Source organism: Passer domesticus, chromosome 16 (genome assembly GCF_036417665.1).
Source record: "Passer domesticus isolate bPasDom1 chromosome 16, bPasDom1.hap1, whole genome shotgun sequence".
Classification (NCBI taxonomy): Eukaryota; Metazoa; Chordata; class Aves; order Passeriformes; family Passeridae; genus Passer; species Passer domesticus.
In genome coordinates, this window is record NC_087489.1 from 8,088,923 (window position 1) to 8,113,254 (window position 24,332).

The 24,332-nt window shown below is 58.1% G+C and overlaps 2 protein-coding genes across 2 annotated transcripts; both read left to right on the forward strand.

Moving 5' to 3' along the window:
- The first annotated feature begins 7,791 nt into the window (after positions 1 to 7,791).
- Positions 7,792 to 20,264, forward strand: DUSP15 (dual specificity phosphatase 15). Its single transcript, XM_064391948.1, has 15 exons — positions 7,792 to 7,925; positions 9,449 to 9,482; positions 11,384 to 11,466; positions 11,895 to 11,944; positions 12,553 to 12,627; positions 13,071 to 13,242; positions 13,413 to 13,621; positions 17,045 to 17,357; positions 17,825 to 18,014; positions 18,209 to 18,249; positions 18,496 to 18,601; positions 18,892 to 18,993; positions 19,079 to 19,474; positions 19,580 to 19,698; positions 19,803 to 20,264. The coding sequence occupies exons 1-15, from the start codon at positions 7,905 to 7,907 to the stop codon at positions 19,941 to 19,943; spliced, it is 2,052 nt and encodes a 683-aa protein (XP_064248018.1). The 5' UTR covers positions 7,792 to 7,904; the 3' UTR covers positions 19,944 to 20,264.
- A 613-nt stretch (positions 20,265 to 20,877) lies between these two features.
- On the forward strand, positions 20,878 to 22,518 carry FOXS1 (forkhead box S1). The gene has a single exon (XM_064391602.1). The coding sequence runs from the start codon at positions 21,152 to 21,154 to the stop codon at positions 22,493 to 22,495; it is 1,344 nt and encodes a 447-aa protein (XP_064247672.1). The 5' UTR covers positions 20,878 to 21,151; the 3' UTR covers positions 22,496 to 22,518.
- The last annotated feature ends 1,814 nt before the right edge of the window (positions 22,519 to 24,332 follow it).

Genomic DNA, 24,332 nt, shown 5'->3' on the forward strand with positions numbered 1-24,332 from the left:
TGAAAGAACAATAATCGTATTTTTGCTTGTCATTTTTGTAGTGCTATTTGCTGTTTCTGTTTCTCTCAGCTCTTGTAATGACAAATCAGTTGCGTTCTCGGGTTCCTGCTGTTGCAATACTTGGGTTGCGAATGTAGCAGATAAATTTCGGAGAATTTCAGCTGAATTTCATGATAAATATTTTTTCACTTAACTAGGGAGAAAACCTGTGTTAAAAAACAAAACCAACGGAGTAAAATTCTGTTTTAAAGAGACTTTTTGTTGTTAAGTACCCTCAGTTCCTGGCCTGAATTTCAGTCAGTGCATCTTGGACCTGGTGATGTTCATTTCTGGCAGCCAAACCACTCAGGGGGGCAGTTTATCAGTGCTGATGGGGCACTGCTGTGGGACACATAAGCAGGAGAGATGATCATAACCCTCCATCTCTGGCAAGTGCTCTGATACTTGTGATTTGCTGCTACTTGGAGGGGAACATCTTCCAGAAATAGCCAAGTTGGCAGGGTTTCACAACAGGGCTAGAGATCTGACAGTTATACGGTGCTGCACCCAGCTGAAGTCTGATACTCTGATTAAAAGCAGCTCTATCCTTCCAGGTGGCATCTTCCTTCATGTAACCCGTTCACACAGCTGTACATCTCACTTGCTGCACCCCACCAGCTCACTCAGCCTGCAAACCCCTACCTGCAAGGTGTGAAAGCATCACGAGACACCCCTGCACAGGGGTGACCTGACACTGTAATCCCTGTCTGCTGAAGAAGACACTGAAAGTTTCAGATCCTGATGGGTTGGGACATCACAGCCCAGGAGCTCAAAGTAGCATTTGTCACTGCTAATCCCCTTCTGAACACTGGATTAAAGTGCTCATCCATATCCACAACGAGAACCTCCACTGGCCCTGCCCCACACTTGGGAGTCAAGCACCAAGTTTGATCACCCACCGACAGCTCTGAGACATCCAAACAACTACACAAAGTCATTCCCAAGAGATGAGCACACATTTAGTCCGTGCGATTTGTTTCCAGTCATAATCTCCACAGCCCAGCAAGAATTCTGAGTGAAAGGCCAGAGACCAGAAGGTTGGGGCCACCAGCCACAGTCAGCAGTTAAATTCTCCAGGGTTAACTGCTATGCACCTACAGGAGAAAACAGTCCCCAGGTCTCCATCAGAAGTTCCCCAGCAGCAATTAACATCCTCTCTGCTATCAGTGGACTGCAAAAACGCTCCTTTTCCTACTGACAAGAGAGATTTATAGAAGGGAGCAGCCCATAAAACGGGATGTTCAACACTGTCCTCCATTATGCTCAAACACCATTCTCAGATTTATGAGGAATCTAACAACCTATTTTTTTCCTTCCATCCTCCCTCTCTCTCTCCCTCAGCTGACACCTCTTGAGAGAGGCAGCTTAACAGTGACAGCTGTGTGCAGCAATGCCAGCCTTGCTGTCCCTCTGAGGTCTCAGAAGCCAAGGGCTCAGCTACATCTACCTCTCAGGGGTGCACTAACCAGAACATTATTGAGTTTAAAGTAAAAAAGATCCACATTATAGATGCACAAAGTGACATTAAAGCAGAAGCCTGGCCCAGCCTCACGCCTGAAGCTGCTACCAAGGAAATCACCTGGCTGTGTGTCAGGAGAAGAGGCAGCACGGTGAAGTGGCTGCAGCACCGTGGCAGCTGCCAGGGTGAGGTCAGCTCACCTGCACCTGCCAGACATCCCACAGCAAGCAGCAGGGAATAGCCTGCAGGCAGCACGTCCCCCTCCTGGCCAGGAGCAGTCAGGTGCAGGCTTTTGTGCTGCCACGTTTGTGAGAGGAACATCTGGGCTGAAATAAAGATCCAAGACAAACAGACAATGAACAAGCAAATGTGCAGTTCTCACTCTGACAGTCCTCTGTGCCCCAGAGACAATTATTTTCCCTGTCTGTCCCTAACTATTTTCCCAGTTTTCAGCCGCCTGAGCTGAAATCCAACACTGCAGGATGCTATCTGACCAAAAATAGTAAAACTCAGAAGTAATCAACAAAGCAATGGAAAAGGAAAGAACAACTGCCCTGAGCTAGTGCTGTACCTTAAGGTGAGTCACTGGCACAAGTTCCCCAGAGAAGCTGTGAACATCTCCTTGTGAAAAAACAAAGTTTGCTTAGATAAATTAGTTGTGCCCTGCGATCTACTGTTTCCCAGATAATTCAACAAAGTGCTATTGCATCAGATAAGGGAAAAGGCAGATAAGAAGCAGATCCTACAGAGGTGCCAATTTCCTCCCTCCCGGTAAGGCACAGCTTCATGTGACAGTGTAAACTCCCCCCCAAGGGAGGTACAGAGGCCTTTCCCCTAAAACTGAATTCTTATAACCCATGGAAGTCTTTGTTGTGTGGAGGTTCCTAATGGATGAAGACTGTGACCATCATGCAGACCACAGACATTGAAACTGCAATGATCAAATCTCATCACTGGATACATGGCTGGTGATATTTTTCCTCTCCCCTATATTTTATTGCTCTTTTTTTCTTTCTCTTATTTTGTTCTACTTTTATATTTTTATAGAAAATAATCAAAACAGATGTATGCTTCCTTTTCTTGTAAGTTGTTTTAAAACAAACCTGCCTCATATATGTACATTGGTCATTCAGTGTTGTTTCACCCTCATTCACCCCAAGGGATCTATTTACAAGAACCTCAGTTACCACTCAAAGGTGAGTGGTAACACCAATCCTTGGAAGTGCTCATGGCCTGGATGGATGGGGTTTGGAGCAACCTGCTCTAGTGGAAGGTGTCCCTGCCCAGGGCAGGGGGCTTGGAACAAGATCTCCAGGTTACCATGTCTCCAAACCTTGGCACACCCTCCCCCAAGAGTAGGTTTTCTGCACCCAGTCTGGAAAGGTTTTTGATCATTTAGAGCAAGCGTGAACTCTGCTGAACTTTTACAGAGAGAACTGATGGATTTTTCTGTCTCCTAAACCATCAAGTTGAGGTGGCATAACTTTTGGGAAGATGTGTTAATCAAATGAAAGCTATCAAACTCAATGCAGCAGCAAGTATGACACGTTGAAAATCAAATAGTTCTCTCCCGTGAATCACCCTGTTCTTATATTCTGTGAACCCAAGGAAGAAGAAAGGCTGCCAAAATTCAACCACTAACAGTAAAACCAGGAGTGACATTTCAGCTTTGTTCTGAGCTGATTTGTCAAACCGACATTTCCAGTGATCTGATGACACCAGTTTTCCAGTGAAAAAGGACTGGAGAGAGACAGGGAGACAGCAGCAGCGACGGGCCAGCCCAGTCCTGCAGGTGTTTGCAGGGGCTGGAAGAGACAAGGTTCATCTGATGCATCTAACACCAAGCAGTAGAACTGCACAGTCCTTTTCTTACCCTGCTGGAATCTTAGAAAATCCTGAGTTGAAAGGGACCTATAAAGATCTAAGTCCAGCTCCTGACCTTGTACAGCATCACCCAAAGAATGTATAGTATAAATACATTATAAATCATGTATATATTTTATATATATATGATAATATAATCCGGTTGCTGCCTAGTGTTATATGTCCCTGAGATTGGAAGTTTATATATAAATATGCACACAAAGTGTAAAAATCAGATCCCAAAGGAAGTATCCATCCATTTGGGAAAATCCATTGTAAAAACCTTTATTGTTACCCTGAAGAATGATGAAGGAATATGGCAGGAGGGCAGCATGGGAGAACAGACCAAGCACTGGCAGAAGGAGAGGCTGAAAAAAGAGCAAAAGAACAAAATGCCTGATGGATAGTCCCAAAGAAAAGACAGTCATTCTCACCTTCTTCAATAAATCATAGTTTTCAGGAACATTCCCCCACCTTGTGACTTGCCAACCTACAGATGGGAGAGCAGACTTAGTGGCTTTAACGTTAGCATTTCCTGCAGTTTTCCAGAACTTCACTGCAGAAAACCTGCATAACCTGATTCATCAGCTGCTCGTGTGCAAGCATGTTTATTTAAGGTTATGGGGGCAGGGAGATTCAACAAAAACCCCCTCATGTTTGTGTTTGGAGGATTCCTGGAGGAAAGGCAGAGCAGGCAGCCTATGGGGAACTCCCACAGCACCAAATAAACAAACTCTGTCACACGCTTCCAGAAATACACGTAACGCAACATATGTTGTTGGGAATTTTAAGTCCCATCTTAAATTTGTGTATGTTACAGAAGAACTTAATTAAACAGGAAAGACAAAATAGGTGTTGGGGAACTATGGCAAATGAGCAGAAAAATCCTGAAGACAGCCTAGGCTGCACATTGCATAGAAGAGGGTGAGGAGTGGCCCAGATAAGGCACCCAAGGAGCACAGCTGCCACACCACTGCCCAGGTGCAGCTTCCTCCAGCCCCAGGATGTGGCACGGGGCACATCCTGACCTGCTGCCTCTTGAGGGTGGGAGTGGGCAACCCAGGACGTCACAACATGGGGCTGCTCCAGAACACAGACCAACAGAAGGAGTAACACGGAGTTTATTTTTACTTGCCTGCAAGTTTTGAGGTCAGCCACAATCTATTTAAGTTGTTGGTATAATTTCAGTAATCACAGGCTTTTCGTATATCCTTATTTACTGTGTTCTGGTTATTTACCGTGTTAATTGAGGTTGTGGGGCAGAAAATCAGCTTAATAGAAGGGTTTTGTTGCCAATTAGCACTTCCCATTTGTAGAGTTAGATAATCACTAGCTGCTATCCTCCTGGTTGTAATTCACGAGTTAGTTTGCATAATTACCTCCCAGTCACTTCTCACAAGGGTAAGACAAATCCTCCTGTCCCAGCCTCCTCACCAGACCTGCTGCACAAAACAGAGGGACTGCTCACTCGCAGGGGTGTGTTTTTAATTATGCACCACACAACACTGAGGATGTTAAATGGCTTGGATCCTCTGGCATAGGCAAGGCATTTCTCTGTGTCACATTATATTGCCAGAATTTCTAAAGGAAACACAATTTTTCCTTAATCCCCAGATCACTGGCTGAAGTGGAAGCTGCGGTGCACAGCTCCAGGTTTGGGGGGACAAACATGACTCAGAGCATCAGGCTGCCTTTCTCTACCTGCAGGGCAGAGCAAACCAAATCCACCCCAGCCTGGGCTCCAGACTGGTAATGGATATCCCTTCCTGGAAGTGCTCAAGGCCAGATTGGGCTGGGCTTTGAGCAACCTGGTCCAGTGGAAGTTGTCTCTGCCCATGGCAGCAGGACAGAAGGACAGGAACTTTAAGATCCCCTCCAACCCAAACCAAATAATTCTGGGCTTCTGTGATAAAGGAGCCTCCTGTAATCTCTTCAGTCTCAGGATGGAATTCCACCCAGTAAGTTTACACCAGACTTGACATCTAACACAATGGGATTTCCCTAAATCCAAACAGATGTTTTCACAGTTCCGTCTTTGGGGGCTAATGCTCGTTAACCAGAAGCCCAATTAGCCACCTGTCCTGCACGCCTCCACCTTCTTGCACACCTGCAGCTGAACTGAAAGATTTCAGAGCATGAACTCAGCCAGAACCCCACGGTCAGAACCCCTGGGAGCACAGTCTGTTCCTCCACACAGAGCTCTGCACTTTATACCTTCACCACTGAGTTAACTTTGGTTCTACAAATAAACTGAGCTGACTTTTGGCTGCTGAAATAAACTCTTACACAAGAAGCAGTGTTTTGGTGTTGATCAGAAACCTGGCCAGGAGCACTGCTGCTCCATGTTACCTTGCTCTGCCCAATTCTTCCTGCGGGTTTCCTGCATATTTTCCTTTCCCTCTGAAGAACGAAGGCATCCATTCATCTCTCCCTTTCCTTGGGAGAGCACGCACTTACCAGTTTCATAACCCAAGTGATGCCAGGGTTCTTGCAAAATTCTTCCACAAACAAATAGTACTCTGAAGGCATTTTGAGGGTCTTCAGAATAAAGGCACATTTTCTTGCCTCAGGCTTTTCTGCTTCCCTTTCTAACTGTTTCTGAAACCTCTTCAGATCCTTTGCTAAGCAGCTGTTCTGACTCAGCTGGGTAGAAAGAGAAATACAAGATTCAGCATAACAAATGCTCCCACAGTATGACTTGCTTTAATTGCCCTTGAGAAGCTTCTGGGGATCAACTGCACCACATATTCTGAGAGGAAAAATAAATAAGTATGAATACCAATGAGAACTGCTTTTTCTTTGTGGAGGAAGAGGATAAATTTCAATTTTCTGTCTCTCTGCATGAACGCTGGGGGCTAGGACAGAGCAAGCCTTACAGTCCATGCTCCACCATTCCTGCTGCAGCTTTGCTGTGCAGCCAGCATCCCCTGCTCCAGGGCAGGCAGCTGCCCACAGTGACCCTGCAGCAGCTCAGCCACAGCCCTCCTGAGCCACTGCTGGTCAGCCCAGTGCTACAAACCACCCTCAACCTCCCTCCAGAGAGTCACAGACTGGTTTGGGTTGGGAAGGACCTTAAAAGCTCATCCCATTCCCACGGGCAGGTGCACCTTCCACTAGAGCAGGCTGCCAAATGCCACCCCCGGTGAGGGCTAAGGCTCCCAATGGAATCACATCCTGCTCAGCCCCTGTGCTGCAGGAGACAGCGCCCAGGAGAGGACAGGGCTGTGGTGTTTATGCATTGGGATGGGCTGTGGTGTTTATGCATTGGAAGGTGCTGGAATCACCATCCCTGGAGGTGTTTAAGGAAAGACTGGAGTGGCACACCAGTGCCCTGGTGTGGTTGACAAGGTGGTGTTCAGTCCTAGGTTGGACTCCATGATCTCAGAAGTGTTTTCCACCCTAATTAATTCTATTATGCCTGTAGCATCCAAACCTGCCCATAGATACCTCCCCATACACGGTGGGAGGATTGGGGATGGGGGGCTATCCTTGCCCTCACCTGCACACAGAGCATATGGGGTTTAACATGCCGCCCCGGGGATGTGCAGGAGTCGGGATACAGAGCCGGGAACCCGCCAGGAGCCCACCGGGAGCGCTCCGGGCCCCGCTCGGAGCCGGGCCGCGACCCCCGACCCGCGCCGGGCCCTGAGGGCGCCGGGCCCGCGCCCGTCCCCATGGCAACCGCGCGGCTGCGCGCCAGGGGGCGCTCTCGGCCCCCGCAGCCCCACACGGCCGCCGCGGCCCCGGCCCGATCCCCCGGCCCGATCCCCCGGCCCGAGCCCCCGGCCCGATCCCCCGGCCCCGATCCCCCGGCCCCGAGCCCCCGGCCCGGCCGGACCCTCCCTGCGGGCTGCCGGCCACAGCGCTGGGGAGCCCCTCAGCCCTGCTCCTCGCTGGCACTGCCCATCCCGCGGCCCCGCGAAGTGCCCAGGAGACTCGCGCAGCCCCCCGGGCAGGGCAGGGATCCTGCGGCAGCCGGCTGCAGGTGGGCACGGGCAGGGCGCGGAGGGGTGCGGTGCAGGCGGGGGCGGGCACGCTGCGGGCAGGGCAGCGATAGGTATGGTGCATGCAGGGGTGGGCATCCTGCCGGGCGCTTGGCCGCACAGACCTTCCTTGATGGAGCGGGACAAAGGTTTTGTTCTTCTCCCAACAGTGCAGCCTTGTGCGGCCGCGGGCAGCGGCGACAGGCAGCAGCCAGCGCGGCCCCGTGCTCCCACGCCACGGCGCAGGGGGGGAGTTTCTCCTCCTTTGTCTGCTCCCGGCCAGGCAGCAGCCGGTGCGCGGCAGCGCCGGAGCAGCCGGGGAGCGGCCTCGGCAGCAGCCGCGGAGGACGGCGGCCGCGGTGCCCGGCGCCCCGGCACAGCCACCGGCCCGGCCTCGCCGCGCTGGGAACGAGCAGCGATCCCGGGGCAGCCAGGCTCTTCATGACGGAAACCCGACCAGGCAGCGGGGACGGCAGCTGCGCCCGGCGACGGGGAGGACGGCAGCATTGGGGACAAGGACACCCGCGCCCCGTCCCCACGCCCGGCGCCCGCCGTCGGCCATGGGGAACGGCATGAGCCAGGTAACGGGGAGCGCGGGGGCGGCTGCCCTCAGTTCGGCCATGCCCGGCCGGCTCGTCCGGTGCCGGCGGTGGGAGACCCTTACCTGGCGGCTGCCCCTGCCGTGCCAAGCGGCGTTTCACCTGCCGGCACCGGGTTCGGTTCTTTGTTTGTTTGTTTATCTGCCGGCAGAGCAACACCGGAGGTGAAACCAGCAGGGACACTGCGCTGGGACAGCTGACAGCTGCCCGGGGGGGTGGAGGGATGGGGTCACAGCGAGTTCCTTCAAGGAAGGGGGGAACTTTTCCCAGCGCCTTTAATCCCAAGGAACCAGCACCAAGCACACGCTGTGAGCCCTGTATGACCCCCAGCCTGGTGGTCCCACACCCCCTGCTCAGCGGGGCTGGGCTGTGCATGGGGCTCGGCATCGCGGGGCAGAGGGGATGGGCGCTATTTTATTTATGTGCTGCCCCGTTTTCTCCTCTGAGGAGCGGGTCAGCAGGGTGCTGGGGACAGGCACATGCTGTTTATTCATGGTTCAGTGTCCTGCCCTTGGGAGCTGCCCTTGCTAACTGGCGCTCTCCCACCCGCTCCTCTCAGTGCCGCAGCTGTGAGTTAAAGGCACCCTGTCGATAGGAAATTGATCTAAAATCACAGGAATCACAAAAAAACCCCCACCCTTCTTTAAGCTGCTCAATCGAGAGAAACGTTTCCAAATGTGAGCAGTGAGACAAGTGTAAGTCCAGCTGTGCTGGTGAAAATCACCTCCACCTGCCCTGAGCACCAAATATTGCTGCAGGGAGAAACTGGCAGAGAACTGGCTGGATACAGGATTGAACTCACTGGCCAGGCTGGGAGTGAGGGAGAATATAAAATAGCTCTGGCTGACAAGGTTTGCAAGGTGTCCTGCTTCTGCATCTGCAGTACTGTTAACAGAGGCCTTGTCAAGTAATTATCTTTTCATCATGAGAAGTGGAATTTCCCAGGGGAAACGAGCTGAAAGCACGGTGTCCAGAGCAATCTGTGCCTGAGCTGTGAGAAATGGGTTTCCTGCAGTGCAGAGTGAGGGGAGCAGAGCTCAGGGCTGGGAGGGGGACAGCTACATTCCCTACAAGCTTCTCTGTGCCTGTTGCTTTCCCATCCCTCGAGCAGCGGGGCTTCCACAGGTCATGGGTATAGTCCAAGGCTGTACAAAGGTGTGTGCAACTTGCTGAGCTCAGGTAATAAACCCCAACGGAGGACTAATTGATGATAAACAACAGGAACAATAAAAAAGCTGTGTCTGGCTCCCAGCACCCCTGAGAGTGCAGTGCCAGGTGGTCGAAGGTGCCAGGACTACATCCAGCCCCACATGCTGGATGCCAGGGCAGTGACAGCCCTGGGAATGCACAGGTCCAGCTGCCCCAGCACCATTCCTGCCCTGGGGCTGCCAATGGTCATGTGAGTGCCAGAATTTTGGCTGCTCCAACCAAGGTCAGTGCTTCCCAGCGTGGGTGCACAGCACAAGGTCACTGCTCACACTGCCACTTCCCCTTGTGTCCCACAGATCCTTCCTGGCCTCTACCTTGGGAACTTCGTTGGTGAGTGGAACCCCACTGCTGCAGAGATGTTCTCCAGCTGGGGAGTTGGGCTTGCTTCAGCTGGTGCCTCCCTGCCTGCAAATGCTGCCTGGCATCCTGCCTGCACCCACCACCCTGCCTGTGCCCACTGCTCTGCCTGCACCCACGGCCTGCTGTGCTGCCACCCAGTTTGGGTTGGCAGCAGTGGGAGTGAAGACGCTGTGGGAAAGGCAAGGCAGAGACCCCTGCCTTTGCATGGTTTCCTTATTTAACAGCTGCCACGAGTTCTTGGGATGCATGGGGGAAAGGAGCCAAGGAGGAAATACGGATCCTGTGCCAGGAGCAGAGGAGCTGGTGGTGCCACACGGGTGCCAGGGAGCAGGACTGGGGCACTTCAGGGTAATGCTCCCCAGTTTTGCAGCTGTAGAAGAGGCCAGAGGGGGCTGCCCACCCTCAGGAGGGAATTTCCCAGAGCCAAGTCAGCTCTTCTCACACCGAGTCACTATTTTAAGGAATTTTCATTGTCAGGGGACAGTTAGTGACCGAGTGTTGGCATCTGCCATGACAAACGAGCATTTATAACTACTCCTGCCACCCTCATGGCTCCTTTGCCAGCTTGATTCCTGCAGTAAGTGCTGCACAAGCTTAAAACCACGGTGTGAATTGCTAAGGAAATGTCACTGGAGTGGCAGCCCTGCTCTCCCTTTGCCCCATGGAGCACTTTGGGTTGGGCGGGGGGGGCTGTGCCTTCCTGGGAGCAGAGGGACAAGGGCACCCAGGTGCCAGGTTCATCAGAGGGTTCCTGTGAGCAGCCTCTGCTGTGGGGCCTAGGCCTGATGCCATCCAAGCACTCCTCATCACTCTGCCAAGCAATCTGAGGTGACAAGATTCTAGGCCTGCAACATTAAGCTCACAGAGGCATCTCCTCCAACTGGAAGCTTTTCTAGCCCTGGTAAGCCTTGATTCCAGTGTCACCAGTTGCTGTCACTGCCTGCTGAGGTGGATGGGAAGGTGGCAGGTGTGTGAGTCCCCATCTCCCTCCCCACACAGAGAGCAGCTTCCCTGCAGAGCATCTCCCTTGAGACTCACTGCTATTAAAATTCACATCATGCTGTTAGCACTTCCTGGGCTGGATCCCTGAGCCAAGGTTTTACAGCACGTGAAAGTTTAGAAATCCGAAAGAATGAGATGGGGAAATGCTTCCCCTTCTCTCTGGCTGCGCTTGCTGCATCTGCTGGTTGTGGCATGAAAGGGAGACACTTGGAAGCTGCTCAGCAAGACAAGCACGCTCCCCTCCCTGTGCAACAACTGCTGTGCTGGACTGGAGGCCAGGATCACATCCAGAATGCTGAAGCATTGGTGAGAGGCAGGGCATTGCCCCCAACAGCCAAGGACACCTCATTTCTGTCCATGCAGCTGCAGAGAGAACAGACCAGAGAGCAGCAAGTCACTGCTCAGGTGTTCCTACAGAAAATCAGAATTGATGTAAATTGCTGCAGCTCCACTTCCATATTCACAAGATAAAGCAGTTCTCTCAGGCTGCAGCAAGTCCCAGTGCTGTGTGTGTGTCTGCTCAAGGAGGTGTGGGCAGGGCACGTCTCCTCCCAAAGTGGGGACAAGTACAGGCAGGAGGGACACTGCCTGCTGACCCAGAGTGTTTCTGTGCAGGTGTGAACGGTTCAACCAGCATGAGCAGCAAGGAGAAGGGATCAGGGAGAGGCCTCTGGTTTGGGATCATGGGATTGGCATTCCAGGTTTCCATGTTTGCCCATGTCTGCACTGCTGCATGTGGGGGTGGGATGCAGTTGATCTGCTGGAGCAAGGCTCTGTGTGCTGGCTGGCTGTAGAAGCAGGGTTGGGAGCACTGTGGGAAGAGAAGGGTAAGAAATGAATACATGTCAGTGTCTGGTTTTATCCTTCAGATGCCAAAGACCTGGAGCAGCTAAGCAGGAACAAGATCACGCACATTGTTTCTATCCATGAATCCCCCCAGCCCTTGCTGAAGGTAGGGTCTTGCACCAGATATCACCCTGCTGATTGTTGCAGCTTCTTCCATGCTTCATCTTCCTTCCCCCTCTGAGAATCCCTTGGCACCTCTCCTGGTCACTGATCCCAGAGGGGCTGGCCCCCCGGCATGGGAAATTGGCTGTCTTGTGACTATAACCCGACCTTGAACACTGACGGGAAACAATTTCCAGCTCTCCAGACTCTTCTTGTTTCCCATCCTCTCCCACGAGCTGCTGGTGTCCCCTTGCTCTGCCCTTCACCCCAGGGAGACTGTGGCCCCATCCCCATGCAGGGGGGATGCTGTGTGGGGGAAGCAAAACCCTGTAGGCAGCTGTGGGTGAGGAACAAATGCCAGCCCTGCTCTGACCATGTGTGACACCCTGGCTGCAGTGCCCGAGCTTCTCCTCTTCCTATTCTGTCTTCCAGGACATTACCTACCTCCGCATCCCCCTGCCCGACACCCCTGAAGCCAACATGTGAGTACCCTGGGCACGGTGGGGACGTGCAGGGAGGTGGGAGGGTGACCCAGAGGTGAGGGCTCACAGCTTCTCAAGCCCTCCATGTGCTCCAACTCCCTCCAGCTCCTCAAGCACAACGACCCTCAGGCTGGAGATGTGATGCCATGGGGCAGGGGACCACCCCTGGACCCCAACAGCATCTCAGCTGAGTGACTGCTGTGAGGGTACGAGCCCTGGGTGAAGTGAGGGGCAGCCACTCTGCAGCACCCATGGAGAGGGGCAGCAAGCATCCCCCAGGAAGTGTCTGGAGCGGGGAGAGCACACAAAGGGTATGGAGCCAGCCAAGGGCACAGTCGTGGCTGGTGATTCGAGCAGCCAGCGTCCCATTGCCCCAGCATGAGTCACACAAGTCACAGGGCAGCCCCGTGCATCCCCAGCACAGTGTCCCCTTCTGTGTCCCCAGCACAGAATGAGCTGGCAAATCCACCTTTCCTTGGGAATAAACAGCACTGAGCTGTTCAGGTCTCAGCAGTGGCTGGCAGATCCCCTAAAACAACTCATACAGGGCTAAAAATGCTGTTCCACCCCTGAAGTTCTTATTCTGTCTGGTTTATTTTTCCTGCTAGCAAGAGGCACTTCAAGGAATGCATCAGTTTTATCCATCAGTGTCGCCTGCATGGAGGGAACTGCCTCGTCCACTGGTAATGCTGCTGCCCCTGTGCCTGCTGCTGTGTGCCCCCAACCCCTCACTTCAGCTGCAGCCCCTGATCAAAGCCAGCCTGTGCCAGAGGGCTCTGTGCCAATGGACCCACCCAGGATCCACCCTTGGCTGTGGCTTGTGACTCAAACCCAGCGGGATCCAGGCAGTCCTGGAGCTGGGGCAGCTTTCTGCTGCAGCTGAGCGTGCGGGATGAGCAGGGTTTGGGGCAGGCAGCCAGGCAGTGGCTGCTGCTCCCATTCCCTGTAGAGGAGTGGGTATTTATAGGCACTGATGGCCAGGACCTTGGAAGGTCTCAGGCCTCCGGGAGAGCAAGTCCTTGGAGAAGAAGAACTGAAATATCTGAGGCACGGGGGTGGAGGAAGAGGCAAGCATGGGGTCAGGATGTGCCACTAACGCCAGCCCTTCTGCACTTTCCCTTGCCAGCCTCGCTGGCATCTCCCGCAGTACCACCGTGGTCGTTGCCTACGTCATGGTTGTCACGGAGCTGAGCTGCCAGGAGGTGCTGGATGCCATCCGGACCATCCGGCCCGTGGCCAACCCCAACCCCGGCTTCAGGCAGCAGCTGTCTGAGTTCAGCGGCAGCGCAGCCCACAAGGTGGGACACGCCTCTGCCACCTGTGCCCTGCTCCGTGGCTGAGCCTGCCATGGGCCTCAGAGCAAGGACAAGTCCCGAGGGGACTCGGTTTCTTCCCTGCTCCCCTTGCTGGCAGGCTTGGACCTGCCCGTGTAACCAGCACTGAATTTTACTTCTCGCTCCTTCCCCAGGTCCGCAGGCACCTGAAGCAGAAGTATGGGATGTCCCCTTTCAATGACGAGGAAGAAATAAAGGCCTTGCTGCCAGTAGGGAGAGAAGGAACGTCCAGGACAGAGGGAGCTGTGCAAGGACTGGTCCCAAGAGCCAGAGACATGAGGAGCACAAGTCCCTTCCTGCTGCGGGTGAAGAGGACGTTCTCCTGCATCCCGGCTTGTCTGAAGTGACCCAAGCCAAGGGAGAGCAGTGAGCATCACCCAACAGCCTGGGAGAGATGAAGGAGATTCAATACAGTGGGACAGGGAGCACTGGGCAGGAACCTGCACAAAGCCCAGCTCCTTCTTCTCTTCTGGGGTGGGAATGTGCCACCTTCTCTCTGGGCAGTTTTCATGGACACTGTTGGGTTTTGCAGCACATGCTGGGCTCATCTTCACATCCGATCTGTGCTGGGGACACAGACCTCTGTCCCTGGGTCACTGCAGGCTCCTGCTTGGGGCAGAACACAGAGGGTGTCTCTCTGCCACAGGCCAGTACCCAGGTGTTGCCAGCAGCAGCTTTAGCACTTGGGTACCCACTGCATGGCCTCAGGGTGCACAGGAGAGCTGGTGCTCCCCTCAGAGCAGTTTTCCCACCAGCAGCACAAGCTCCCAGTGTCCAGGTGGCTCCAGAGCAGGGACACACTAGTGTGCCAGCAGGTAATGCCACCACACAGGCTTCCAGGCAAGGGTCCAGCTCCAGACTGGCCAAGCACAAGCCCTGAGCAAGCACTGTAGCTTTAGGAATCCATTGCACCCCATTCCCACCTACCCCAGGGCACAATCCGTAACAGGTGGGAACCAAGCATTTAACCTGGCCAGACCTCACTAGAGCAGAGCCTTAAGCCATTTTGCTTAAAGACTTTATATGTTCCCCAGTAATAAATACCCTTCTCTGTGGTCTGACTCTCCTGTGATGGCCAGGTTGAAACGGGGATGCCAAGGGGCAAGGTCCCAGCATGGGACCAGTCTGGAGCTGCTGTTGGCCACTATGGAGTGGGCTGGGGACACTGGCATGCTGGGACAGGGCTTCCCTTCTGCCGTGTGGGAAGGTGACAATGGAGGCCAGAAATGTGAGTGCCAGGGCAGGGCTCTCTGGGGACAAGCTCTGCTCCAGGAGCAGCAGGTGGGAGCTCACCTGGAGCCTGTTTCGCTGTAGCCTCTCCACTCACTGGATCCAGGAGCACAAGGTCCAGGAGTCTTCAGGCTCCTCCAGCTGCTGGGAGTACTGGGAGCCTGGCACCAGCTGAGTATCACAAGCCCCAGTCCTGTCCCATTTACACCTTTTCCTGGAGCAGAGTCCCACGTGGGAAAAATTCTGAGGATGCCCAGCTGGTCATCAGCATTGTCCCTGTTGGGACTCAGAGCATGTTTGTGGGGTCCCCCTCATCCCTGCCCCCTCTTCTAGGGAGAAGGGATCCCCCAGGAGACAAAGCTTCAAGACCAAGGTTCCTGCCTGCTGCCAGCTTCTTCCTGCTGAGCTGGGTGCTGCTTTGGGGTGAGCCAGGCAGACTGGGAGCTCCATCCTCTGTGGGCAGATCCTGACCAAACTGAATAACCAGGGGTGCATCATCCTTCACTGCTCCGGCACCATGGGATCCCACTCTCCTTCCAGTTCCTTCCAGGCTCCTCCACCCACTCCCCTGGCTCCAGGCCAGGCTCTCCAGCACCCTTTGGCTCCTCAGCACGCAGCAGGGTGCAAGCCCTGCAGCCCAGGATCACACACCGGGGATGGATCTGTGCCCCATGCCCAGCTGCACCCTCTCACACTGGGACACCTCATGCCAAGGTGTTTGCACCCAGAGATTCCCCTGTTCCCACTGAAAACCCCACAGGGCCCTCCAGCTCAGCTCCACAGCACAGCAGAATGTGTTTATTTTGGCAGATCTGCTTGACACAGCTTGGAAAAACCCGGGCAAGGGCAGGGTTAGCTACGAGTTAATGTTTGACCGCCTTTTGAAGCTCATTTCGGCGTGAAAAGTTTAAGGGTTAAGCAAGCTTCACCTTCCCCGGGAAGGGAGAAGCTCGGTGAGGAATACAGCTGGGAATGTGGCTCCTGAGCGTCCTCGCTGATGCCCGGGTAATTGGATCCCCCGGGTCCTGCGTCACCCGGCGGCTGCCACGCCACATGAAATCCCCGGGCGGCCGATAAAACCCATCCCGGCGGGCTGGGGCTGACAAACGAGCCGGCGGCTGCGATTATCTCCGGCCTTGGATGTAATCAGTGAAGCCGCTGGGAGGCCGTGCACTGACTCCCGGCCGCAGCACAAGGCACAAAGGGAGATGTGGATTCTCTGTCCGTCAGTTCCCAGGCCCTTTTCCCAGAAGGTGGCCCCACAGCTCGCCCAGATGGAGGGCACAGGTGGTGCCTGGGCTTCTCTTTGCAACAAAGGGGTCGCGGGCAGGCTCAATAAGGAGAGAAAACTCCTGCCCGTGTGGCCCCATGTGCCCTCTGTGCCACGTGGCTGTGCCCTGTCCTCACATCCTCTGGGAAAGCCCAGGACTGGGCTCTCTGCCACTGATTATTCATTTGGAGACTTTGCAGCCCCAGTAGCTCTCAGGAACTTTGCTTCTCCTCTCGGCCAGAGGTGACTTTCTCTGACTCAGAGCAGGAAAGGAGACTGGGTGACTGCAAAAGGAGACTTGGGGGGCAGCAGCCGGGCAGAGGAGCAGGGTTTCCCTGCACAGCGACACGAAACTCTGCAGCAGTGATAGAGGAACCAGCGCCAGTGTCACCTCAGGGTGGCCAGTGACTCAGCCCGGGCTGGGGCCCAATGGGGAGCTGGTGCAGGATGTGTCCCACCCTGGTCCCGGCAGCCCTCGGCACAGCTCATCCATCCTTCCCACCCTTTCCCGTTCGACTCAGCATCCAGAGCCCTACGAGGCAGACGTGAGCATTAGAGCAGAGGAGAGATTTGAGAGATAGGGACAAGTGACTGTTCACACCATCCTGGAAAGCCCGTGCTGTTCCCACAGCTCCCTGCAGCTCTGCACACCCATGGAGAGAGCAGCTGGTCCCACGGGAGACACAGCCCCTGGAGCTGGGACGTGTCCAGCTGGGTCCCCAACACAAGAAATAAAGGGAGTAGGGTCCTTTGTCCCCTTCGGGGAGCATTGGGAGACCTGACAGTTTTAGGGGAAGCATTTGGGAGGGGTGCAGGAGAGTTCCGTGTGCCTTCTTTGTCCTCTCTCCCGCGGATGCAATGTGCCTGCCCCTCTCCCGCGAGTGCAGGGCGCGTGTGTTGAGAAATACACCTAGTGCAGGTATCTCGGTATGCAAATCAGCAGTGCGAGCTGCACATTGTGTTCCGAACGGCAGGGAAAGGCTGGAGCCCCGGGCAAGAGCCGGGAATGGGCGCCCACCCTTTGCCTAACAAAGGGCACTTCCCGGGGTGGGGGTCAATCCCCCAGAGCCTCCGCAGGATCCAGTGAACAACGGGAAGACGCTAAAATCACTACTGGCGTACATGGGTGCGCACATTGTGAGGATCTGAAACTTCGGGGATGCCTTTTTTGGGGGTCCCTCCCGGAGGCACCAGCTCCAGCTCTTCCCATTGCTGCAACCGTCAATTACGACATCGCTTTTTCCTGAACACGGATGTCTGACGCTGCTGCGTGGGGAAAAGTGGAGCAGAGAAAAAAAGTTTAAGAACCGTCCCCCCCTGCCTTGGGGCAGCCAGAACCTGCAGCGTGCGCCAGGAAAGGGAAAGTGAAAGCCGGAGCCGCTTTCGGTTTCGCCGCCGGGCCGTGATGGCGGAGCCGGGGGCGCCCATGCGGCTGAAGGAGTGGCTGATCGCGCAGATCGACAGCGGCCGGTACCCGGGGCTGCGCTGGGAGAACCGGCAGCGAACGCTCTTCCGCATCCCCTGGAAGCACGCGGCCAAGCAGGATTACCGGCAGCAGGAGGATGCTGCGCTCTTCAAGGTACCCCGGGCTCCCCGCGGTCCCCACCCGGCCCTGGGAATGGCCCCCGGGCTCCGAGTGCACTCCCGGGGCTCCGCACTTCCCGGGGCTCCCCATTGCCCGGGGCTCCCCATTGCCCGGGGCTCCCCGCTGCCCAGCCCCGTGCGCACCCCGGCATCGCTCACCCAGCCCTGTGCAGCCGAGCTCCATGCGCACCTCCAGGGCTCTCCTTCACCTGGCTGTGCGCAGCGCTTGGACTCGGCTCCATGCACAGCCCTGGCACGCACCGCCCAGCTCCGTGGGGCTGCCGGTGTGCCCCCCTGCACCCCGGTGTGCTCCCCTGAACCCCGCAGTCCCCCAGGACACAGCCCCGGCTCCCCCCTGCCATTTCACCCCGGTGGACTCATGCCCTGCTGGACCCCCTGGGACAGCCCAGCCGGGGTAGGGTTGTGGCACCCCCACAGCACAGGGCACCCTCTGTCCCTCAGGCCTGGGCCATCTACAAGGGGAAGTACCACGAAGGGACGGACAAGGCCGACCCCTCCACCTGGAAGACGCGGCTGCGCTGCGCCCTCAACAAGAGCACCGACTTCAAGGAGGTGCCGGAGCGGAGCCAGCTGGACATCTCCGAGCCTTACAAGGTGTACCAGATCGTGACTGACAGAGCCTGCGATGCAGGTACGTCCCTGCCGTCCCTCCTCCTGTGCCAGATGTGGGGTTGAACCATGCCTGTACAAGCCCCGTGCCCCACAGACATTACCCTTCCTCCCCGCTCCTTTTCCTCTCTGGGTGTCCCGGACAGCCAGCTGTCTTCCCTGGGGCTGTTCCTGCCGTTTGCCAGGTGTTCACCGGTTCTTTCTTGCTCTCTGCAGAGAACAGTGACACACAGTCCCCAGGCAGTGAGGACCAGCAGGTGAGCCTGCCCTGTGCCATCCAGGCAGGGGAGAAGGTGGGACCCTCAAATCCCCCCCTCACGCAGCAGCTGCTCCCCCGCTTGCACACTGCCTGCATTTGTCCCACGGGGTTCAGAGAGAGCTCCCTGTGCCCCACACTGCCAGGCAGGGGATTGCTGGCTTATGGGGTCCATGGTAGAGGAATGAGCTGGCTCAGGATCCCCCACTGCCAGCTCAGCCCTCACCAAAGCTGCTCCTACTCCCAGGGCAGCACTGCAGGGAGTCCAAAGAAGGAGGAAAGCCAGAAGGACGTGCTGGAGAGTGTCCAAGTGTCTCCACAGCCCCGGATCTCTGGCCACCCAACCGAGCCAGGTGAGGAGGGTCCCTCTCGGTGGGATGGGCTGGGGGCAGGGAGTGCACCCTTCTGCCAGGATCCTGCTCTCCTGTCGCTCATGCAGGCAACACCTGTGGGGATTGAGGTAGGGGCTGAGGGCTCCCACGCTACCCCGTCAAAGCCACACACTTAGGGGGTATGATGAGTCCCAATAATGAGCAAACACAGTGGGAAGTGTGGGCCCAGGGGCGTGGGCCAGGAGAGTGCCTGGGAGCCCTTGGGGTAACTGTCCATGTCCTTTTACCACCTCATCCCTGCCCTTCTCCAGGGTGCCTTGTGAGGGGAGTCTTCTATGGCTGGAACCCAACCCATGGCCAGCTTCTTCCCGGACCCCAATCCTACCTCCCTGTGGAGGACATCAACAATTCAGGTAGGAGCCACGCTGCAGGCAATGCTGTGGGTGTCCCCACCAACCAGCCCAGATTTCCCATGAGCTGTCCCTCCCTTTGCCCCAGACTGCTGGCTCCACATCCGCCTGTACTACTGCGACGTGCTGGTGAAGGAGGTGACCACGCGCACGGCCGAGGGCTGCCGCATCACCACCAGCGCCGTGCCGGCCGACAGCGAGCGCCTCTACGGCCCCTCGTGCATGGAGCAGATAAGATTCCCCCCGCCGCAGGTGCTCGGCGGCCACGGCCGCGTGGCCTGCATGACCAACGTGCTGGAGCGCCTCTTGCCCCACCTGGAGCGCGGCGTGCTGCTCTGGGTAGCACCTGAGGGCGTCTTCATGAAGCGCCAGTGCCAGGGCAGGGTGTACTGGAACGGGCCGCTGGCCCCGCACAAGAACTGGCCCAACAAGCTGGAGAGGGAGAGGACGTACAAGCTGCTGGACACACAGCAGTACATACAGCGTGAGTCCCTGGGAGAGCCTCGGGGAGAGGGGCAGGTCCTGCCCTGGTGTGGCTGGTGGGGGCTGTGGGGACCCCGTGTCCCCTGACAGCGCTGGTGTCTTGCAGAGGTGCGGGAGTACCTGAGCAACGGGCAGCTCCTGCCTCAGTACCAGATCTACCTGTGCTTCGGGGAGGAATACCCCACCAGAGCTGGGCACCCCTTCCAGAAGCTCATCATGGCTCACGTGAGTTCCCACTGGGGCTGGTGACCCCTGAGCCAGGCACAGGGACCATTGCAAGGGGGGGACGTGGACCTGTGCCCACCCTCTGTCGTTCTGTGCCTCCGCAGGTGGAGCCGGTGTTCGCTCGGGAGCTCTTCCACCACGCCCAGCGCTTGAGGCCGACGCTGCTCTGCAATTCCCCCCAGCCCTGTGTCCCTGGCACCTCCAGCCACGTTCTCCATGTCCTCAAACAGCTCTGCCAGCCCTGAACTGGGTGGGAGAGGAGAGCCCAGTTGCCATAAAGTCTCAGAGTGGGAGGCTCTGAGCCCCGTGGCTCCATTCCAGCTGCATTTCCCGAGCCAGAGTGCTCAGGGTGCTCAGTGTGCGGGACCAGACAAGGACAGATGTTAGCTGGGTGGGCAGGTGCTGCTGCCCCTGTGATTGCTGTATTTATTCCCCAGGAGTCCCCCAGGTGGGGTTTGTTGCGTGCCTATTCAGCAAGCCAGGGCAGACCTGGCTCTCTCTGTGCACCTTGTGCTGCCAGGACTCGCTGTTGCAAACCTTACAAATAAAGGTTGTGTTTTCCTGTGGGTGTTGGGGGCTGGCTCTGGGCTGGGGGGCTGGTGCTGGTCCGAGTGGAGCACGGGTGGCTGGGGAAGCTGAGTCCAGACAGAGCCTCATGTGAGCAAAGCTAGCTCAGCCCCAGCCACAGTGGGGGACAACCCTCTGTCCCAGCACTGGCTCCAGTCCTGTCCTGCCCCCTGTCCCAGCCCCTTGGCAGGGGTGAAGGCAGCAGCGAGGTGCCTGTTAGCTGCTCTGCTGACCTGGCAACACAGAAGGCTGTCCCAAAGGCAGTCACTACCTGTGTCTCAGTTTACACCCATGAACAGGGTGATGGAGCTCCTGCAGCCTGTGCTGCACCCAGAGTTTTGGGAACAACGCAGGGACCTGGCACAACAGAGAGACCTGGCCCAGGATCCAGCACAAGGCCAGGCTGGGGCTGAGGCACTGGGGTGGGCAGGGGGCAGATGGGCACCTGAGGGCAGGCAGCCCCTCAGTCCTGCCAACATCCCTCACTCAGCCTCGCTCCAGGCCCAGCCAGAGCCCGGCTGCTCACCGTGAGCAGCGCAGGATGAGAGCCAGGTCGTGGGAACCTTCCGTGGGAAAGGGGCAGGGGGAGCCGGGGGCTGTGTCCGCCTCTGCCCCGGGGAGGCCGCGGCCGTGCCAACCCCGGGGCCACTGCCTGCTGGCCGCAGGTCTTGGCGGCGCATCCGTCTGTCTGTCCGCAGGGACCAGCGCTGGACGGCAGAGTCCTGCTCCGCCCTGGGCGGCCCCTCAGAGGAGGGGCCCGCCGCCCCCTCGCCGGCCGGCGGGTTTTATCGGGCCGTGCTGGGGCCGGGCGGCAGAGCGGAGCGGGATCGGCCGCAGAGCAGAGCGGGATCGGCCGCAGAGCGGAGCGGGATCGGCGGCAGGGAGGATGCAGCCGGACCTCCCCGTCGGCGACGCGGCGCTGCGCAGCCCACCGGCCCCGGAGCCGGCCGGCGGCGCCTTCCCCGGCGCTGAGGCCACCAAGCCACCCTACAGCTACATCGCCCTCATCACCATGGCCATCCAGAGCGCGCCCGAGCAGCGCATCACCCTCAGCGGCATCTACCGCTACATCATGGGCCGCTTCACCTTCTACCGAGAGAACAAGCAGGGCTGGCAGAACAGCATCCGCCACAACCTCTCCCTCAACGAGTGCTTCGTCAAGGTGCCCCGCGACGACAAGAAGCCGGGAAAGGGCAACTACTGGACCCTGGACCCCGAGTGCTACAACATGTTCGAGAACGGCAGCTTCCTGCGGCGCCGCCGGCGCTTCACCAGGAAGAAGGGTCTCCGGGAAGCACCAGGCACTGAGGGGGACGAGGGGCTCAGGAAGACCCCCCGACAGCAGGCACAAGGGCTGCCCGCCGCCCCGCTGCCGGAGGAGGGGAAGGCAGAGCGGGGCTACAGCTCGCCGTCGGCCGCAGGACGCCTGCCGAGCCCTGCCGCTCTCCCTGAGGGTGCCGGGGTGCCGGGGTGCGCTGAGCCCTGGGCACGGCGCCAGCCGCCCAAGGCCAGGCAGCCCTGCCTGTACCTGCCGGACGTGGCACAGCCCAAGGGGCCGCTCCTCACGCCCCCCGAGAGCCGCCCGCCCAAGGAGAATGCCTTCGGGGGGCTCCCGGCGGCGCTGCAGCTGCCCCGGCCAGGTCAGTACCCACTGCCCAGCGAGCGCCCGGCCCCGCACCAGCACCAGCACCCTGCCCTGCTGCCCGCCCTGCTGCCCACCCAGCACAGGGACCCCCCGCAGGACTCGCCGGCCACCCCAGACACCCCCCCAGAGCAGCTGGAGGGCAAGGAGCTGGCTGCCCCTGGGCTGGGGCCGTGCCAGCCATTCGGGCAGGTAGCACCCGCCTTCCCTGGCAGCCTCCTGGGCACGGGCAAGCCCTCCCCATCCTGCTTCCTGGAGGGAGAGGGCTACACGCAGCCCCAGCTGCCCGTGTTCGGCTCCTTCAGCCGGCCGGGCCCCGAGGCGCTGGGCAGCAGCTACCAGTGCCGGGTGAGCTTCTGCGTGAAGGAGCGGCCCTGCGGCGCAGCGCTGGAGCATCTCCTGGCTGCAGCCCCCCCGGCCCCCACCGCCCCCCGCCAGCCGCCCTTCGGGGCCCTGGGGCCACGGGCAGGAGAGCAGAAGGAGCCGTGGGGGCCGGGCACCACGATCCCACTGCAGGGGGGTAACGGGTACCCCCTGGGGCTGCCCCCCTGCCTCTACCGGGCACCCGGCATGTTCTTCTTCGAGTGAGGGACTCCCCCCACCCTGGGGCAAGCCAGCAGCTAATAAAGCACATTCCCCAACGCTGCCTCTGTGGTCTCTGTGCCCCATTCCAGGTGGGCAGTGGGCAGGGGCAAGCTGGGGATGCTCAGCCCCAGCTCAGGTGCTGGCTGGGGGACACATGTGCCCAAGGGCACCTGGCACAGCCTCCATCCCCACCAGTCCCTCCATCAGTGAGCACTGACGGCATGGTGAGGGCATGTGGGGACAGGGCATGGATTTCATCAGGGCACCTACACCCAGGTCCTGTGTCCCAGGGAGATGCTGGGGACAAGGTCTGGCCACAGTGTGGGGCCAGGAGCCCCTGAAGTGCCATCCCATGGTAGTACAAGGGAACTTTGTCCCTGGGGGTCAGGGGGATGTGCTGCAGCAGAAGTTATCCCCCAGAGGAGCCCCACTGCCACCTCCCTGGGCCTGGGACCCCTCCAGGTTCCTGTTTTTTCACAGGATGTCACACATGGCACAAGTGGCACCAGGCTCAGTGTGTGGCCCTGCAAATGGACCCGTGCTGCCCCAGAGAGACTGCAGAGGTTGTGGCACAGCGTGGAGGCTCTGCTGTGGGGGGGACAGGGCTCCCTCCCCTCTCTGTCCTTGCTTGTGGCTGTGTCAGTGCTTGGCTGGAATTCCAACTAGTCCCTGCAGACTCTGAGAGCAGGGCAGCCCCAAAGATGGGCTGTGCCAGGGGCTGCAGCTCTGATGGGAACAGCCAGGAAAGTGGATTCCTCCGACCTGAATCATGCAGGGTGGCTGCCAGTGAAGAGGCACCAGCTGAGTCACTGCAGTTCACACTGGGCTGGGCACAGGGATATGCCCCAACTGGCCCAACTGGGGGACACTGGAGTGGGCAGGGTCCCACACAGCCCCAGGACAGGACCTGGCCACTGGCTCCTTCCCACACAGCACTGGGACAGCTCCTCTGAGCACTGGAATGGGACCAGAGTGATGCTGGCAAAGTGGGGGGCTGTGCTTGCAGCCCCCATCCTGCCACCCCCAGGCTGGGCGAGGGAGCTCCCCAGGAGCAGGAGCACCCAGAGCCCATGGCACAGCCAGCCCCAGGACAGACACAGGGCTGGCAGGGGCTCTCCATGCTGCTGTGAGAACCAAATTTGTGTCAGAGTCCCCCCAGCTCCCCAAGGCCAGGGGGACTCCAGTTTGGCCAATCTCGGGGGTCTCTGCGGGGGCCGTGCTGGCACGGAGGAACACTGCCGTCACTCGGGGACCGGGAGCACCGCGGCCACGTCAGCTCCCTTATCAGCCCCCAGCCTGCTGCTGCTGGGCCATGGCTGTGTCCCAGCCCCGGGCAGGGCAGGGGGGCCGCCCTTCATCATCGGGGACCGCCACTCAGCCCTGCTGGGCCTCTCTTTACTCCCTTTTTTTTTTCCCCTACCCAGTGGAAAACAATATTTGAGCGCCTACATCATGCTGGCGTCTCCGGAGCGGCGGGCGGCGAGCGCGGCTGACCTCAGCCCCCTCCTTCGCTCGGTCCCCGGGGGCGCGGGAGGAAGCGAGCGCCGCAGCCGTGCCCGGGGCCGTCTGGTTCCCACGCAGCGTGGCCGGGCCCATCGCCCGCCGCGGCTGGGAACACACGGCCCCGGCCCCGTGCCGTGCCCGAGAGGGGCTCCCTGTGCTGGGAGCATCCCGCTGTCCCCCGGCTGCAGCAGGGACGGGCGCTCCTGTCCCGCGCTGCCCGGGAGCGCGGATCGGGGCCGTGCGCTCTCCCCGCGCTCCCCGTTCCCGCTCTCACCCCGGCTGCCGGTCACGGACCCGCTGTTCTCCCGGCTCTGCTCCTCCCTGGCTCGCTCCCGGC

Bases quoted from the DNA above. Each gene is read 5' to 3' on its own strand.
- DUSP15 (XM_064391948.1), top strand. From the start codon at position 7,905: ATGGGGAACGGCATGAGCCAG. The intron at 18,250-18,495 runs GTGAGCCTGCCC...TCCTACTCCCAG, and splicing joins CAGGCAGTGAGGACCAGCAG to GGCAGCACTGCAGGGAGTCC. The intron at 19,475-19,579 runs GTGAGTCCCTGG...GGTGTCTTGCAG, and splicing joins CACACAGCAGTACATACAGC to AGGTGCGGGAGTACCTGAGC.
- FOXS1 (XM_064391602.1), top strand. From the start codon at position 21,152: ATGCAGCCGGACCTCCCCGTCGGCGACGCGGCGCTGCGCAGCCCACCG.